Source organism: Scyliorhinus canicula, chromosome 11 (genome assembly GCF_902713615.1).
Source record: "Scyliorhinus canicula chromosome 11, sScyCan1.1, whole genome shotgun sequence".
NCBI lineage: Eukaryota > Metazoa > Chordata > Chondrichthyes > Carcharhiniformes > Scyliorhinidae > Scyliorhinus > Scyliorhinus canicula.
This window is the reverse complement of record NC_052156.1, coordinates 32,110,453-32,128,316: the sequence shown is the minus strand read 5'-3', so window position 1 is coordinate 32,128,316 and position 17,864 is coordinate 32,110,453. Positions and strand designations below refer to the sequence as shown.

General features: G+C 48.1%; 2 protein-coding genes across 4 annotated transcripts in view; both read right to left on the bottom strand.

The window, feature by feature from the left end:
• Window positions 1-17,864, bottom strand: part of hdac11 (histone deacetylase 11) — a 230,610-nt gene that overhangs the window by 107,015 nt on the left and 105,731 nt on the right. For all 3 annotated transcript variants that reach the window (XM_038812720.1, XM_038812718.1, XM_038812719.1), the window contains one exon: window positions 10,779-10,855. In XM_038812720.1, coding sequence (XP_038668648.1) covers window positions 10,779-10,855 — 77 coding nt within the window. The remainder of the gene's footprint in view (window positions 1-10,778; window positions 10,856-17,864) is intronic.
• On the bottom strand, window positions 3,911-7,438 carry LOC119973607 (clathrin light chain A-like). The gene is made up of 2 exons (XM_038811994.1): window positions 7,327-7,438; window positions 3,911-4,391 (listed from the first exon to the last, which is right to left on the bottom strand). Exons 1-2 carry the CDS (start codon window positions 7,436-7,438, stop codon window positions 4,054-4,056), a joined length of 450 nt encoding a protein of 149 aa, XP_038667922.1. The 3' UTR covers window positions 3,911-4,053.

Sequence of the window (17,864 nt, the reverse complement as noted above, 5' to 3'; positions counted from 1 at the left end):
ACACAGTGGAGGAAGGCGCTGGGAGTGGTCTATGAGTATGGAGGGAAGGCGAGCAGGATGCTGGGGCACCAGCTGCGTAAGCGGGACGCGGCTAGAGAGATTGGTGGAGTGAAGGATAGAGATGGGAATGTGGTGCGGCAGGAGGCAGAGGTCAATGAGGTCTTTAGGGACTTCTATAGGGAACTGTACCGGTCGGAGCCGCCGGCGGTGGGAGGGGGAATGGAGAATTTTTTGGACAGGCTCCGATTTCCAAGGGTGCAGAAGGAGCAGGTGGAGGGACTGGGGGCGCCGATCGAGTTGGAGGAGCTGGTCAATGGGATTGGCCACATGCAGTCGGGGAAGGCGCCGGGACCGGATGGGTTCCCGGTTGAATTTTATAAGAAATATGCGGACCTGCTGGGCCCCCTGTTGGTCAGGACCTTTAACGAGGCATGGGAGGGGGATGTTCTGCCCACGACGATGTCTCGGGCACTAATCTTCCTGATCCTGAAGCGTGATAAGGACCCTTTGCAGTGCGGTTCATACAGGCCGATTTCACTGCTGAATGTAGACGCCAAGTTGCTGGCGAAGTTCTTGGCCACTGCATCCAGCAGAGGGCAGCAGAGCAGAGCTACTGATCAGCTGTTCTGGGGAAATTTGCATACGTGCAGTGCGGTCAGCCTAAGTTGAAGGTGAATCTGCGAAGGAGACCCGAGGAGTTTGAGTGAAGGCAATCATCCAGCAGAGGGCAGCAGAGCAGAGCTACTGATCAGCTGTTCTGGGGAAATTTGCATACGTGCAGTGCGGTCAGCCTAAGTTGAAGGTGGTTTGTGGAGAGGCTGTTGGCAAGTGACAGTTGCCAAGCGACGGCTGTTGACGTCGGAGCCCTTGGCGCCGGTTTTCACGCCGTCGTGGGGACATAGCCCCATTTTTAGAGAATACCGCCCAAAATATCTGTTCAATGCTTCCAACTTTTCCTTGTTTTCCATTATTGATTCTCCAGTCTCCCCCTCAAAGGGACCAAAACTGACTTCAGCTACTCTTTTCCTTTTTAAAAACTTGAGGAAACTTATCTGTTTGTAACAATTCCTTTTAGTTACAAAACCAACAGCCGAACAACCAGGTGTATCAAACTTGCTGTCCACACTGGTAGTGCAGAGGATCTGACACTCCCTGTTATATACAGAGAAAGGGGTTCCCTGATTGGGCTACAAACAGGGAACTCATATACTAATTGGCCAATCTCAAAGGCCTGCCTAAGTTATTACACCCCTCCCCCCCAAAGTCCGAGGAGCCCCCGTGCTCCTTGTGACTCATGGGTCTCCTGCTTCATTTCTGCATCGGGTCCGGATCCTCCATTTTGGCCTCTGATGTGGAGGGGGAGGGGGGGGGGGGGTTATAACAGCTAGGCTCCCGTCTTTTCCGATGTGAGTGCCTGAGGGGCAGTTCGCCCCCTTCCTCCGTTGGCAGGGGGACGGCTGCGGCATCATCCATTGTGTCCATGTCAGAGTCCGATGTCCTCACCAGTGGTGTCGGAGGGGCGTGAATAGTTTGTCAGGGGGGACTCTCCACGGTCTTCGGTATGCTGGTCTGAGTCAGCTCCAGGGGAGGAAACGAATCTGAGGCCTGCACCTGGTCCAGGTGTTTTTTTACTACGTTTTCACCCACACGTATCTCATATGACACAAGTCCTGTCCTTGCCTTGACTATTCCTGCTACCCATGTGGGGCCATTGGTGTAATTTCTGACCCATACCTTTTCTCCAGTGTTGAACTGCCTTTCTCGGCAAGTGTTGTCATGGCCCCTGCATTGGGCCTCTTGGTGTCACTCTACTCTTCCGCCTAAGTTTGGAAAGAGTAGACTCAACCTGGTTCGGAGTTGTCTGCCCATGAGTAGCTCCACCAGTGCTAATCCTGTTGTGGCACGTGAGGTTGTCCTGTAGTCAAATAGCCAATGCATCAGTTTGGTGTCTAATGATGCTGCTGACTGTTTTTTCAACCCGACTTTTAGGGTCTGGATGGTTCTCTCCGCCAACCCATTTGATGCTGGGTGGTATGATGCTGTCCTTATGTGCCGAATGCCATTTGACTCCATGAATTTTGTGAAGTCCTGGCTGGTGAAAACTTATCCATTATCTTAAACTAACACCTCCGGGATATCACCTGTTGCAAACGAGGTGCAAAGTTTCTCGATGGTAGCTGTTGAATTTGCAGAGTTCATTTTGTAGACATCCAGCCATTTCGAATTGGCTTCTACTATTACAAAAAACATTGAACCCATAAACGGGCCTGCAAAATCGACATGGTCTACCCAGCCATTCCCATGGGTGCATTGGGGCTGCCGGTGGCATCTTCTGCCCTTGATGGCATCCTTGGCACCAACCTACCAATGCCGCTATGTCTGTATCCAGCCTCGACAAACAGACATAGCTCCTGGCCAGCATCTTAATTTTTGAGACTCCAGGATGCCCATGATGAAATTCAGCCAGTATGGCTCGACGGCCTTGACTTGGAACTATTACTCGAACTCCCCATAGCAGTACCCAGTCTTCCACAGTGATCTGCTCTCTTCTGATCCAGTAAGGATGTAATTCTGCCTGGGCCAGTCTTTCCATCTCCCCCGTTAGCACCATGTGTTTTACTTTTGATAAAAACGGGTCCCTTTGAGTCTACAAACGAATATTTTGTGTGGCCACTGGAAGGGTGTCCAGGAAATGTAATGTCATCACAGTTTCCTCTATTCTGGGTACTAATGGCGGGGTGTTCGGTAATGGCAGCCTGCTTAGTGCATCGGCGTTTGCCACCCGGGTTCCTGGCCGATGCTCCAGTTGATACTGGTAAGCCGTCAATAGTAGGACCCAGCGTTGGATCCGGGCCGAAGCTATTGGTGGCACCACTTTGTCTTCTTTCAGCAAACCCAGCAATGGCTTGTGCTCTGTGATTATAGTGGATTTACGCCCGTACCAGTACTCGTGAAATTTCTTCACTGCAAAGATCACAGCCAGTCCTTCCTTTTCAATTTGGGCGTACTTTCGTTCTGCTGCTGCTAAAGTCCTGGAAGCAAAAGCTGCAGGCCGTTCCGGTCCGTTTCGCTCTCTGTGTGCCAGAACTGCCCCAACGCCATATAGAGACGTGTCGCAAGTGAGCACCAACTCTTTCCTGGGGTCATAGTGTGCCAAGGCTTTTTCTGAGGAGAGCTATTCTTTGATCTTCTTGAAAGCCCTGTCTTGGCGGGCGGACCACTCCCAGACTCGCCCCTTTTTTAGTAATTGGTGTAGCGGATCCAGGATGGAAGCCCTATCCTGTATGAACTTTCCATAGTATGTCACCAGTCCTAAAAAAGATCTTAATTCCTGGATTGTGGTGGGGGCCAGGGCATCTTTAATTGGCCTCACCCAATCCTCCAAAGGATGTAACCCTGTCTTGTCAATCTTGTAACCCAGATAGTTACTTGAGGTGCTAGAAAAACACATTTCTCCCTCTTTTGGCGCACGCCTGCTGCTGAAAACCTCTTAAGGACTTCCTCCAGGCTTTGCAGGTTTTTTGCCCTTGTTTTTCCTGTAATGAGGACGTCGTCTAGGTAAATGGCGACCTGTGGTAGCCCTTGTAATATATTCTCCATTGTCCTCTGGAATATCACACAGGCTGACGATACACTGAAGGGTAATCTTGTATACTGAAAAAGGCCCGTCAGGGTGTTTATCCTTGAGAATTTTTGCGACTCTTCGTTCAGCTTCAGCTGTAGATATGCGTGACTGTCATATGAGAGTACTTTTAAGAAATGGGTGTTTATTACTGCAGTGATGTCAGAGAGTGGGTGAAGCTGGGCTGTCTGTCAGTTTTTTACTTTCGCTTTAGGTTTTTTGCTGCAGGGTGGGTTTGGTTTCATTTTAGCTTTGGAGAAGCTGCAATCACAGCAGGATGTGAAATCACTTACAGATCTTGTAATTTACAATGGTTTGGTCCAAACAGGAATGATTAACACGCATCTTTCTATTCGAATGGCCGTCAATTTTTTTGGGATCCAACTAGAGCGAGTAAGAAAGCCCACTCAATAGAGTTATGTAATGTCTGTCTAGCGGACTAATGGTGACTGTTTAAGCGATATCAGTACAGAACGCAGACGAGATACATCGTTTGACTGCTTGTTGGTTTTGGGATTGAAATCACAAAGGCATGCTACTCGCTCCCATTCTGTTCCAGGTGTATCTTCATTACAATCCTGGACAAAGGCCTCTTCAGCAGCTCTATTATTCTTTTTTATTTTCTCCAACTGCTCATCCTGCCGAACATACCATTCTTCTAGTTCCTTTCTTGCCTTTTCTTTGCATTCCAATTCTGATTTTCGAGAAGCAGCATCAAGACCTTCTAGGCGAGTTATCTGCTCCTCTCTCCAGGATGAATCTCTGCAAGCTTATGAGTGTCCATTTGCTGATTTCAATGTGGAAACTGTTCTCAGTAGTGAAGTTAAGCCTGATGTATTTCTGTAAAAAGGTGATTTTAAGTTTTATGGATGTTAAAGGAAAGCTTAAAGGATTACTTAGTCTTGTAGTCTTTTGGGATTGTATTTGAATTAATGGTTGCTAAGATGTTCTCTGTATGTTTTGAAAAGGTTTCCTTGAGTTCATAGAATAAACATTGTTTTGCTTTAAAAATTACTTTTCCATTTCTGCTGTATCACACCTGTAGAGTGGGCCGTGTGCTCCCCAAACCACAATCTATTAAAAGTTGTGGGTCAGGTGAACTCCATGATACACTTTGGGGTTCTCTAAAGCCTGGCCCATAACAGTGGCTCATTTCCAGTTTTGAGAATAATAGTCCTCCAGCCAGCTTTGCATACAAAACCACAATCCGGGGAATTGGGTATTTGTCCAGTTGTGAGTAGCAATTAATCGTTTGTTTGAAATCTCCACAAAGGCAGACCGAGCCGTCCAACTTAAGGGTAGACACCACGGGTCCCGCCCATTCTTCAAACTGAACCGGTTTTATTATTCCCTCACGCTCCAATCTTTTGATTTCCGTATCGACTTTCTGCCTTAACGTGAAGGGTACTGGTCGGGCCTTGTAGAATTTTGAAAAATGAAAAATGAAAATCGCTTATTGTCACGAGTAGGCTTCAATGAAGTTACTGTGAAAAGCCCCTAGTCGCCACATTCCGGCGCCTGTCCGGGGAGGCTGGTATGGGACTGCCTCTGGATCTACATGTAATGTCGCCTTTGCTCCCTTTATTGTTCCGAGCCCATCTCGGAAAACCTCTGGGTACTGTATCTGCACAGGAGTTCGCTCAGGCGACCATTTTCCAGCTGGAAAATGTTTACCCAATCCAGCTGGATCTCTTTTAGCCAGTTTCGTCCCAATAAGCTTGGTCCCGCACCTTTCACTACCATTAAAGGCAGCCTAACCAGTTGCTATCCATAAGCCACAGGTACATAAGTTGTGTCCAACACTCTCAGTGGTTCCGCTGTGTACGTCCTCAGTTTTGCCAAGATCCTGGTTAGGGATAAAGGTTGGAGTCCAGTGCGAATTTTATTAAATACAGCCTATTACTGATACGGCTGCTCCCATGTCGACTTCCATTAGTGTGGGACGCCCTTTCAGCCTTATGGATAATTTAATGGGTTTTGATTTAACCATCGTTACACAATTTAGTTGTTTCTCGTCGGAGGTAGGTGTGGTTCTCGGGTGTGCATTCTCCTGTACCTCGGCCTATGTGTCCTTCTCCAAGATGTTGGTTTTGGGCTTGTATTTCTCCTCTCTGGCTCCGACTCTGGCACCAACGACAATATTTTGCTGTCCGAAAGGCTGCAGGAGCTGCCACCTGTCTGGACCTAACATTCCCTTGCTTGGGAGCGGTTCTGCGAGTGGGCCTGGCTAACTTAGTATCCGAGCCGTTCCTGAGGGTGGCTATGCTGTTGCCTATCCCCCAGCGGTAGTCCCTAAACTCAGGTTCACCTGTGTGGGTGTCTACCTCTATCAGAGTACCCTGTAACTCATGTGCTCCACTCTCCGCTTTTTCTAAGGACAAAGCCAGCTGCAATGCTTGTTTGCAATCCAGCTCAGCCTCTGCTAATAGACGTTTGTGTATTGCTAAATTATTTTTTCTTCACACCAACTGGTCTCGGAGCATCTCATTTAGCAACAGGCCAAATTTGCAAGCTGATTGCCTTAACCCTGCTAAAATGTTTGTAACTGACTCCCCAGTGTCTCGGCATGCTGAGTAAAACCGGGACCTTCGCAGGATCAGAGGTGGCTTAGGGCCATAGTACTCTTTTACTAAGTCCGTCAATTCCTGGAAGGCTTTCGTGTTCGGTGCCTCTGGAAAAGTGAGACTGCGCATAATGGCAAAAGCTGCCGGCCTACACACGGTCAGCAGAATGACACGTTGCTTTTCATCCGGAATTATTCGTTTGCTCCAAAACAAAAGTACTTAATTCGCTCTACATATTGGGCCCAGTCTTCCACTGCAGGGTCAAAAGAGTCCGACTATCCGAATAAAGGCAGTTTGCCTGTCAGTGGCTTACCCTCAATATGAAGCGGCTGCAAATGAGCAGATTCCTTCAGGTCATTCCGTTTTCCTCGTCACCACTGTAATAAGTTCACGCAGGCAGAAATCCCTTCACCAGAATTCCTTTTATTTACAAAACCAACAGCCGAACAACCAGGTGCATTCAGCTTGCTGTCTACACTGGGAGTACAGAGGATCTGGCACTCCCTGTTACATACAAAGAAAGGGGTTCCCTGATTGGACCACTAATCAGGGAATTCATATTCAAATTAGCCAATCTCAAAGGCCCGGCTGAAGTCATTACACTGTTTTTACTTTTATAGCTAGATTTCCCTCGTACTTAAATTTGCTCTCTTTTTTTTCCTGAGAGTTCCGAATTATTTTCTGTCCAATTAAGGGGCAATTCAACATGGCCAATTCCCCTACCCTGTACAAGTTTTTGGGTTGGAGAGTGAGACCCACTCAGACACAGGAAGAATGTGCAAACTCCACACGGATAGTGACCAGGGGCCGGGATCGAACCTGGGTCCTCGCCACCGTGAGGCAACAGTGCTAATCACTGCGCCGTCATGTGCCATCTCCCTCTTTTTTCTTAGTTATTCTTTGCTGGTTTCTAAAATCTGCCCAATCTTCTGACTGGAAGAATAGAGGTAATGTACATTGCAGGCATGTGCTCTGAAGGAAACGGATGATGGAATGAGAAGCAAAAATTGGACACAAGTATGAGCTAAAGGTATATCATCATCATCATGTTTCCATTTTCACAAGATTATGGTCTAAGCCTGTGTTGGCTCACATCTGGGCCTTTGAGTTCTTACCACTATTCCTGAATCTTTGTCTTACCGTAGTTAAAGTCTTCCTGCTTCGCCAAACATTTTCCATGTATATTGCCTTCTTTGAAGCTAAACCATGTACTTGTTATCAAGAGTTCTGTTCTTATGCAAAAATCTACCATTTTTCAGCCTCGCTCATTTTTTTTCTCCAAGATGCATAGAATTTCTACAATGCAGGAGAAGTCCATTCAGCATATCAATTTTGTACCGATGCTCGGAAAGAGCATTCTACCTAGGCCCACTGCCCCGTAACCCCGCGCGTATTGATCATGGCCAATCCACCTAATCTGCAGGTCTTTGGATACTAAGGGGCAATTTAGCATGGCTAATCTACCTAACCTGCACATCTTTGGACAGTGGGAGGAAAGCGGAGCACCCAGAGTAAACCCACGCAGACAGGAGGAGAGTGTGCAAACTGTTACCCAAGGGGGATATTCAAACCCAAGGCCCTGGCATTGTGCCACCGTGCCACTCGGAATATCATACTTCTTCATGTACTGAAAAAGGAAAAAGGAATGTAAGCGTTTACTGCAAAAGAACTGGAGTATAGAAGTAGAGAAGTGTTGTTGCAGTTGTATAGGGTGTTGGTGAGACCATGGGCGAAATTCTCCGACCCCCCGCAGGGTCAGAGAATCGCCCGGGGCCAGCGTAAATCCCGCCCCACTGTGGCCGGAGTTCTCCGCTGCCCAGGAATCGGCGGGGGCGGGAATCACGGTGTGCCGATTGGCGTGCCCCCTGCGGCGATTCTCTGGCCTGCGATGGGCCGAAGTCCCGCCGCTGAGAGGCCTCTCCCGCCGCTGTGGATTCAACCACCTCTGGTGGCGGCAGGGACTGGCGGCGCGGGCGGGCTCCCGGGGGGGCACGGGGCGAACGGACCCTGGGGGATGCCCCCACGGTGGCCTGGCCTGCGATCGGGGCCCACCGATCAGCGAGCGGGCCAGTGCCGTGGGGGCACTCTTTTTCTTCCGCCGCCGCCACGGCCTCCACCATGGCGGAGGCGGAAGAGAACCCCTCTACCGCGCATGCGCCGGTGGTGACGTCAGCGTCCGCTGACGCACCGGCGCATGCGCGAACCGGCGAAGGCCTTTCGGCCAGCCCCGACGCCGGGCGTCAAAGGCCGTTGGCGCCAGTTTTGGCGCCAGTCGGCGTGGCGCCAACCACTCCGGCACGGGCCGAGAATTCCGCACCTTTGGGGAGGCCCGACACCGGAGTGGTTGGCGCCACTTCGCTGCGCCGGGACCCCCTCCCCGCCGGGTAGGGGAGAATCCCGGTCCATATCTGGAGTATTGCGTCCAGTTTTAGTCTCCTTATTTGAGGTAGTGGCATTTAAGGCAGTGCAGAGGTGTTCACCAGTTTGATTCCAGGGTTGAAAGGGTTGACTTGATTCCAGGGTTGAAAAGGTTGACGTATAAGGAGAGATTAAATAGTTTTGGCTTATACTTACTGGAGTTTAGTAGGATGAGAGGGGATCTAATAGTTATATAACATACTAAAAGGTATTAATAAAGTAAACATAGACCAAACGTTCCCCCTGTGGGGAAATCTAGAACAAGATGTCACGGATTAGGTTGAGAGGCGGTAGATTTAGAAATGAGATGAGGAGGAAGTACTTCTCACAGAGGGTGGTGAATTTGTGGCACTGGCTACCCCATAGTGTGGTGGAACCGGAATCATTAAATGGTTTCAAGAAGGAGATAGATATATTTCCCATTTAAAAATCGGGTTAAAGGGATATGGGGAACAGGTGGGGAGGTGGATTTGAGAGAGGAAGAGATCAGCCATGATCTGATTGAATGGCGGAGCAGGCTCGAAGGGGTGAATTGCCTACTTCTGCTCCTAATTCCTATGCTCCTCTGTACCTTGTCGCTTCCTTCTGCAATAATACTGTTTCAGTCTCTCATAACAATCACATAGCTCTTCCCACCAATTCTGTCACATATTCTATCAACCTCATCATCTGAATTTTCACTTTTGGGCATATATACTTGAATGATATAATCTCCACTCGTTGCCCCTTTAGTTTCACTAGCATCAGTCTATCTGACCCGCAACTCACTTCACTCACACACTTGGCAGCTTCCCTGACTGATATTACTGTTATTCCCCATCCCTTTACATATCCTCTGAGTATACTATTCTCACTCCATTAAAGCAGAAGTCCCTATTGTTTTCCACAGTACTTCACATGACGCTGGGATTCCTAACCTTTCCTTTTCCATTTCTTGATTTAGCTTTCCTTTCTTGTTCATTGTTCATATATTCCACATTCCTTTTTTTTTAATGTTATCAAACTTGTATATATGAGGATTTCATTGGATGGTTAACTGGGAGGCCTCACTTCCTCCCTTGCCGAACACGACCTCAGGTCTGCTACTGGTATCACTGTAATTCAGTACACTACCTGCCACAATGGTGACATTCCCGGTGACTAAATTGACAGCAGAGAGGAATGCAATGGCAAATAACCACTGAAAATAGCAAGAAAATGGCTCAGGCTAGCACAGCTAAATACTGTATAAGTATGGAACGTGAAAATGGTGACACTTTAAGATGAAATGCAGTCCTAAATTGGTAATCATCTAATAAGATTTACAAGATTCACATCATTGCTAATTATACATACAGACTAAAAGAAGTGGACATTTGAACGTTGATAGGATATGTATAAAAAAGTCTGGAAATAATTCTTAGTGATGTTATTTTATGAACGTGAATCTGATTCCTCACTTCACGCTTTTAATGGAAGCATACCGTTATTTATTTTGAATATTTTAGTACTCCTAGTAATATAGCAGAGAGGAATTCAAAACAAATGGATTAGGTATGATAACATCACTCACAGTAAGATCCTCAGTAGAACATAGAAAGAAAATAGAAGCAGAAGGAGGCCATTCGGCCCTTCGAGCCTGCTCCATTCACCATCCAGGCATTTAAAAAATATTATATCCGCACTGAAAAGCAAGAAGTTAAGGGCATATTGCAAAATGATAACATTTGAAACCTGCATCATTTTTGATTGAAAATTTCCCCTCCTAAACATTTGTTTTGCTGTGATAAACAGCTTATTGGAGAGAAACAGAGATGACAGGATGCGCAGGGTGAAAGCTTTTAAAACAGTGTACATTAAAAACAACGATTTAAAAGTGTTTTCTTTCATAGATAGGTTGTTTAGTGTTACAGGAATAAATTAATTGGTATATTTTTCATATTGTAATATTAATTTTATTTCGATAAAACATAGCGAAAAGAAATGCAATCCGGGAAAACATTTTTTACTTCGATTGTTGTCAGATTGAGGAGTTTACACTGAAGATGACCAATGACATTATGCAGTAATAATCACTGAAATGCATTTTACAGTATAAATAATGAGTTGCACCTTATAAATGCAATTCCTTTTTACATTTTGCTTCATAAAAAGCAAGCTACAAAATTTCACCAATAATTACACTACATTCTCACCTTAATTGCCAAGGTGATGTCAGCATAAGCACAAAATCCTCCTCCTTGTTCACTTGAGCAATGATGAAAGCCCCCACCTGACAGAAGGAAAGTATTTATTACGACAAAGCCTATAAAGTTGAACTTGGTAATAAATGATTTAAACTAGGTACTCTATGCAAAAGCTAGTACTTAACATAAAATAATTACAGGTTAGGAATAGTATAATACCACAAACTTGTTCTTTTTGGAAGTATCAAAAACAGGAACAATGTGGTTAGCCATATTGAACATGGCTTTTCTGCATGGAATAAAGATAACCACATAATGTCATCATGGTGAAGTGACAGATGATTATAAAATATTAGGAGCTATTTAAATTTAGTAAGGTGTCAGCTTGACTCAGAAGCTCACTCCAAAAACTTGAGTACATAAATTTTGGCACTCCAGTTCTTAACTGAGGGAGAGCAGCACTGTTGAAGATATACCTTTCAGAGGAGAATTTGAACTGAGGCCCTACCGGAGGGAATGGATATCCCATGGAACTCAACCAACATTACTGAAGGCAGATTATCTGGTAATTTATCTCATTACTACCTTTGGGCCCTCACTGTCCACAAATTAGAAACGATGGGCGCGATTCAATCACCACATGCATGGCGCCAGACGCGGATCAGGAGAGCCGGGTAAATAGCGGGAAAGGCCAAAATTGAAATTCGCGCTAGGCGCGATCCAGTTTGCAATTCACCCAGCCCGTTCCCGATGGTGAGTTCCGGATCACGCTCAAAAATGCCGAGTATATGATTAATCCTCATTTCCATTCACTTGAATCTCATTAGGGAGACTGAAGTCAAATACAGCGGCCACCCGGGAATTGGCCAACGTGCCTGCAAGAAATCACGCGGGCGCAATTAGTGCTCCTTTTTAAAAACATGAAGCTGGCCCAATGGCTGCTGAGGGGAAGTGAGGAAGTGAGTAACTATTCCCAATTTCCGGCATGCAAGTCAAGGGCACCGGCTCGCGGGGGGAAGGGGGCCCTCAGGAGGGTTGAGCTTGGTCGGGGACTGAAGCGTTCCAGGTCAGAGGTCGCCCCTGAGCTGGGGGTGGGAGGATGAGATGCTTTGCATCTGTGAGGCCTTCAAGCCATCTTTAAATATTGTGGCGACCCAAAACAGGAGCAAGCTGCCGCCTATCTGTCCCACAAAAGACTTCCAGGACAGAGCCTTGCTGTGCCTTCAATGCTGAAAGTCAAATTCACTCTCTTTGACTGTGAGCAGCCCCTAGCTACACAACTCAAGGTTATTGCAAATGGCGAATTAGCCTGATTAGTTGTGAGAGCACTCAACTTTCAGGTGCCTATCCAGAGTACACGTGCCATGTCTTAGAGGGTGATTAGTGCAAAGTATCTCACGGAAATTGTGAGTCCTGAACAGTTGCCAGCTGCCAACAACTAAACACTAAAGAGCAAGCCTCCTGCATCGGGATCCTCTCTGACCAAAGGATAAGTGTTGGATCGGTGGAGAGCACCAGAGCATGACCACTCTAATCTTCCCGGCAGAGGCCTGGGGTCTAGGAGATCCTGATGTGGCCAGCTGTGTGTGCAGAGCAAGGTTTGCCTCGACACTGCTCACTATATGGCATCCTGAGAGAAGGGAGAGTCATAATAGGATGGGGGGGGGGGGGGGGGGGGGGGGGGGCTATTGGGATTTGAGGGTCCCAGGATGGAAGCCCGAACAGATTGTCAGTCTCTCTCCTTCAATTCCTTCCAGACGAAAAAGTGTTTTCTCGTGTGGATCCCGCAGAGACTGCCATCTTGTTGCTGGTGGTAGCCGAGGACAGAGAAGGCAGGAGCAGCGGCGACATAGGCTGAAGGTAACACTCCATGGGCAGGGGGCTACCGCACACCCTGAAGACCCATCTGCCCATCAGGCCGAGGAGGAGCCCAGGCGGGGAGGCCAGCAATAGTCCAAGGTACACAGTTGATCTTTCAGAGATGATTGACAGCATGTGCTGCAGGCATGGCATCTCGTGGAGGAGGAAAGACTTGTTCCCGGTGGCCGTGGAGGTCATTGCAGCAACCGGATAATTCCAGGGCTGAAGTGGGGACCTGCATGGCATTTCTCAAGCTACAATCCACAGGTGCATTCGGGAGGTCACCGATGCCCTGTATGCCCAGGCATCAACTACATAACTGTCAACTTGGACCAAATGCACCAAGATGCCCGGGCTGCCGAATTCTCTGCTATCGCTGTGGTGCCCCAGGTCCAGGGAGCAAGAGATGATACGCATGTCGCCCTGCATAGACCGGGGAATCAGTGAGTGCTCGTTATTAAGAGGAAGGGGTTCCACTCCCTGAATGTTCAACGTCACCTCCATATCATGCACAAGTGTGCACGCTACCCAGAAAGCATGCATGTCAGATACATCCAGGAACATTCGGAGATCCCAGCGTCTTTGAGGACCATCCCAGGTTGACGGGTTGGCTCTTGGGGGACAAAAGGTACCCAGTGAGGTCGTGGATGATGATGATGCCAGTGCGGATGCCTGAAACTGAGGCAGAGACCCGATATAATGAGGTCTGTGCTGTCACCACCCATGCTGTCATTGAGCGGTGCATCGGACTGCGCAAAATGCGGTTGCGATTCCTGGACCGCTCTGGTTCTACCCTGCAATACATCCCAGAGGGTCTCCCGTTTTGTTGTGGTCTGCTGTGCCCTCCGCAACCTGGCACAGCAGCAGGCCGGCGCGCTAGAGAAGGAGGAGGGACATGCAGCCTTGTCTGAGGAGGAGATGGACCAGGAGGAGCTGGAGGACAAGCCCGAGGAGGAGCTACAAGAGGAGCCAGGGGATAGAAGACAGACGGCGGCAAAGGAGCACACCCAGAGGACCACGGAGGCGCTCATCAACACCAAATTCAGAAAGGGCGAGGCTATATCCATCAGCTCTCCCCCCCCCCCCCCCCCGCATTTCTCTCCTTTATCCCCAATCCCCACTCCCCCGCAATCCCCCCTCCCCCCAATCCCTCCATCTCACCCCAATCCCTCCATATCACACCACCCTCTCCCAGAGCGGTTTGTATAACATCACTCCATGGTGATGGGCCTGTGACGACACTGTCAGTGGGTCAGTATATGAGGCAGGAGAGTGATCATAACTCACTGTGAGGAAAGCTCTGGTGCTCCTCAGTTTCTGTAGAAGTCTGGCTCTTGTCTTTTGCCGACAACGCACTTACACCCATCCTCTGAAGGGCGTCTGCATTGGGGGCGTTTGGTCTTGGACCTCCTCCCTGGCGGTGCCCATAGGGCCCTGGGGTTCTCCATGGGATTCAGGGGCAGTAAGAGTGAGCTCTAGAGGCCTCTGAGTCATCTGCCTTTTTAAGTCCTGGCGGCTCCCCATTGTCTGCACCATGGTGTTGATGCCCTCAGCAGTGCTCCTCTGTGACTGAGCCATGCTCTGGAGTGCCGTGGCAAAGCCTTTCTGCATCAGGGACACATCCCCAGCGACTGGGCATGGTGTTGAGATGCTCAGCCATGGTCAGCCTGAGCCATGCCTTGGACACCACCATGCAAGACACTGATGTTGTGCTCCAGGCTTTCCACTGCGGTCACCACCCTAGCAGTGTTGGCCCCAGTGTCACGGATGGTCGGCAAAATCCGCTGCAAGTCACTGGAATGAATTTTTAAAATAAATCTCAAGAACCTAATTCTTTTTTTTTCAATTAAGGGGCAATGTAGCATTGTAAATCCACCTATCCTGCACATCTTTGGGGTGTGGGGGTGAGACCCATGCAAACATGGGGAGAATGTGCAAACTCCACACAGACAGTGACCCGGGGGCTGGGATTGAACCATGGTCCTCAGCGCCGCGAGGCAGCAGTGCTAACCAATGCGCACTGTGCCCTCCTCAGTCACTGGAATTTTCCTGACATCACCTCTTGAATCTCACGGCTGTGTCCTATCATCTGCATCAGTTCTGTGAGAGCCTAGTCCGGAGGCCTGGCAACCGATTGGGGCCCAGCTGTCCTGGGATCCGGAAGACCTTCAATTGCTGTCTCCCTTGGATGTTCCTGCCTCCACCTGATGTGCAAGAGCTGCCCAGATTGTGTCTGAGAAGCCTGTCCATTAATGTCACCCACTGAGGTGTGTGTGTCTGCGCTGGTGGAAGGTCACACTGTGATAGCGCTGATGCTTCAATGGTGGTCTCCTTCAAGCTCTTCTCCGAGGTGTTCTCTTGGGTGGCAGGCAGGGGGAAGGTCTCCGGATGGCCCAGATACATCACATGGAGGTATTGCGAGAGAATGGACATGTGGTCGGTGAGAGGGAAGGATCATTTTGTCTGACATGAACTACTCACTTGAGACAGGTCATCTGGGTGAAGGGGCATTGGATCCTCACTTCTGTTGTGCAGGCCAACCTTATTTTCTCCTCGGTCAATCTCGCTATCTCCAGGGCTCGTTTCTCATAGGGGGTGAGGACTTGGATCTATGGGACTTGGCACCCCTTTACTCCCCCCCCCCCCCCCCCCCCCCCCCTTCCCTCCCCCTCCTGCTTGGCCCTTTCCCATTTATTATGGACTATCTTCTCCTGCAGGGACAAAGAGAGGGTATTGTGAGCTGCACGCTTGATGGGATATAGGGGTCTACAGAAAGTGCCACGCATGGGCATGAAGGGGTTGTGCTGGCGGCTACCAGGGGGTTCTGAGGAACAAGTGCAAGGATAGGATGTAGGGATGGTGCGAAGTGTGAGCCAGTGGTCTTAGAGGGGGGTTGGGAATTTAATGGGCAGCAGGCAGAACATGCCAGAAGAGTAGTAAGTTACCCTTACAGCTCAATGAAGGTTGTTGGTCTTCTTCCGACATTGGACGCCGGTTCACCTGATCATGCTTCCAGAACTGAAAGCCGCTGCCTCCCAGGCGGCATTGCTGGCCTTCCGACCCTCTCGGGCAAAAGGATGTCCCGTCGCACATCAACGCCGTCGGGAAACTTGGCCAGGTAGACATCGCCAAAGCGAGGAGCTGGTCTGCGCACTGCCGTGCTTGTGTGTTGACTGGGAGTGAGTGGTGAGGAAGCGATTAAAAGCAGCCTTCCCCTTGTTTGTGGCGAGACCCTGAGGCACGAGTCTGGCGAATCAGACGGCGAAAAAGCCGGTAATGGCGAGATTCACATGGGGGCTCATTTGCGGCACCAAGTGCTGTAGAGCAGTGCTTCTCAAAGTGTGGTACGCGTACCAGTGCCGGTACGCGAGCCATCGTCTGCCGGTACGTGGAGTGTTTCCAGAAAAGAAAGAGACAGTAGTGATATTCAACGCCACGGGAGACTGCCGGGATATCTGACTCGGGTTTTTAAAAAAATATTTTCATTTTAGTTTTATATTTATTATGGCTACATTTTTCATTTACTCACTCATGTTAAAAGTCATTGCTATATAACTAACGAATGCGATATAATGAACAGCAAAACAGTGAACTGAAAAACGCATGAAACGGTATGGCAACACCATCATGATGATGTGACGTGTGACCTTGACAACCCTGATTTACACGTGTGGAGCAGCAGGTCAGTCAGTTAGTTACCATCAAGAAGTGGAACTGAGAGCATCATACGGATATCTGCATGTTTGTCATTTGGGACCCCGTCCCAACCCACTGATCTGAAAATGTAAGTACTAATAATCTTAAAGGCCGGTTCACATTATCTATTCCTGTGTAAATTCGAACAACAACAAAACGGAAACCACTGTGGTCGAGATAAAACATTTTTTTCCTTTCTGTCATCAATTGCCACGTTGAGCGGCGGCCAAACAGAGGTCCAGTTTGTCCCGGTTTTTATTGTTTTCAGACGGGGGACTGGGAGGCAGAAGTAAAATCGGCCAGATGGCTTGGTCGATTCAATTCGTTCCAAGCTATTTAATGATCATTACATTAATGAAACAGATCTTTGAAGTGTCACACACAAATACTTGTGCTTTGCGGGCTTCTTATAAAGTAGCACTTCGAACTGCTAAAGCTAAAAAGCCATACACAATCGGTGAGATGCTAGTGATAGGCTGTATTAAAGATGTTTGCATAGAAGTACTGGGCGAGCCGGCAGCAAGGAAAGTGGCTCAGGTTCCACTTTCAAATGACACTACAGCTCGACGAATTTACGATCTGGCACACGATATGGAAGATCAGCTCATAGGACAGATTAAATTAGCAAAGTACTTTTCTTTGCAGCTTGATGAATGTACAGATGTTGCTAATCAGGCAGTTCTGATGGTGTATGTGCGCTTTGAACATGAGGGTGATTTGAAAGAAGAGTTTTTTTTCTCTGCTTCACTACCAACAAAAACAACTAGTTCTGAAGTGTTCAAGACTGTGAGGGACTACATCGTTAACAAACGTGGGTTGGATTTCAAGTTTTGTGTAGGCGTATGTACTGATGGTGCTGCCGCAATGATAGGACGGCATTCAGGAATGGTTGCCCAGATCAAGGCGCTTGCCCCAGAATGTAAGTCAACACACTGCTTCCTTCACCGAGAAAGTCTTGCAACAAAAAAAATGTCAACAGAACTAAATAGTGTGGTCAGTGAGGTTGTAAAAATTGTGAACCATGTAAAAGCAAATGCTTTAAATTCAAGACTCTTCACTGCATTATGTAATGATATGGGAGCTGATCATAAACAGCTCCTGTTGCATGCCAATGTACGTTGGTTATCAAGGGGAAAAGTTTTGTCAAGAGTATTTGAGCTACGTAACGAACTTGCCGTGTTTCTTGAGGACAAAAAACCAAATTGGTCACAAATGTTCCGAGATGTGGATTGGCTAGCCAAGCTGGCTTATTTGGCTGATATCTTTGCCATCTTTAATGATCTCAACACCTCCATGCAAGGAAGGATGGCATCGTGTTTTACAATGGCGGACAAGATCGATGGGCAAAAACGGAAGCTAGAAGCATGGAAGAGTCGAGTGTCAAGAGATTGTTATGACATGTTTTACCAATTGGCAACGGTCATCGCCGATGCAGGCGAAGACCTTAATGTTGTATCTCTACGAAATGTCATCAAAGAACACTTGATTAATTTGGTAGATCGTTTTCAGCATTACTTTCCAGCAGAAGAAGATCCACGG

Bases quoted from the DNA above. Each gene is read 5' to 3' on its own strand.
- LOC119973607 (XM_038811994.1), bottom strand. From the start codon at position 7,438: ATGGTAGATTTTTGCATAAGAACAGAACTCTTGATAACAAGTACATGG. The intron at 4,392-7,326 runs GTAAGACAAAGA...GACACTCATAAG, and splicing joins GCAGGAAGACTTTAACTACG to CTTGCAGAGATTCATCCTGG.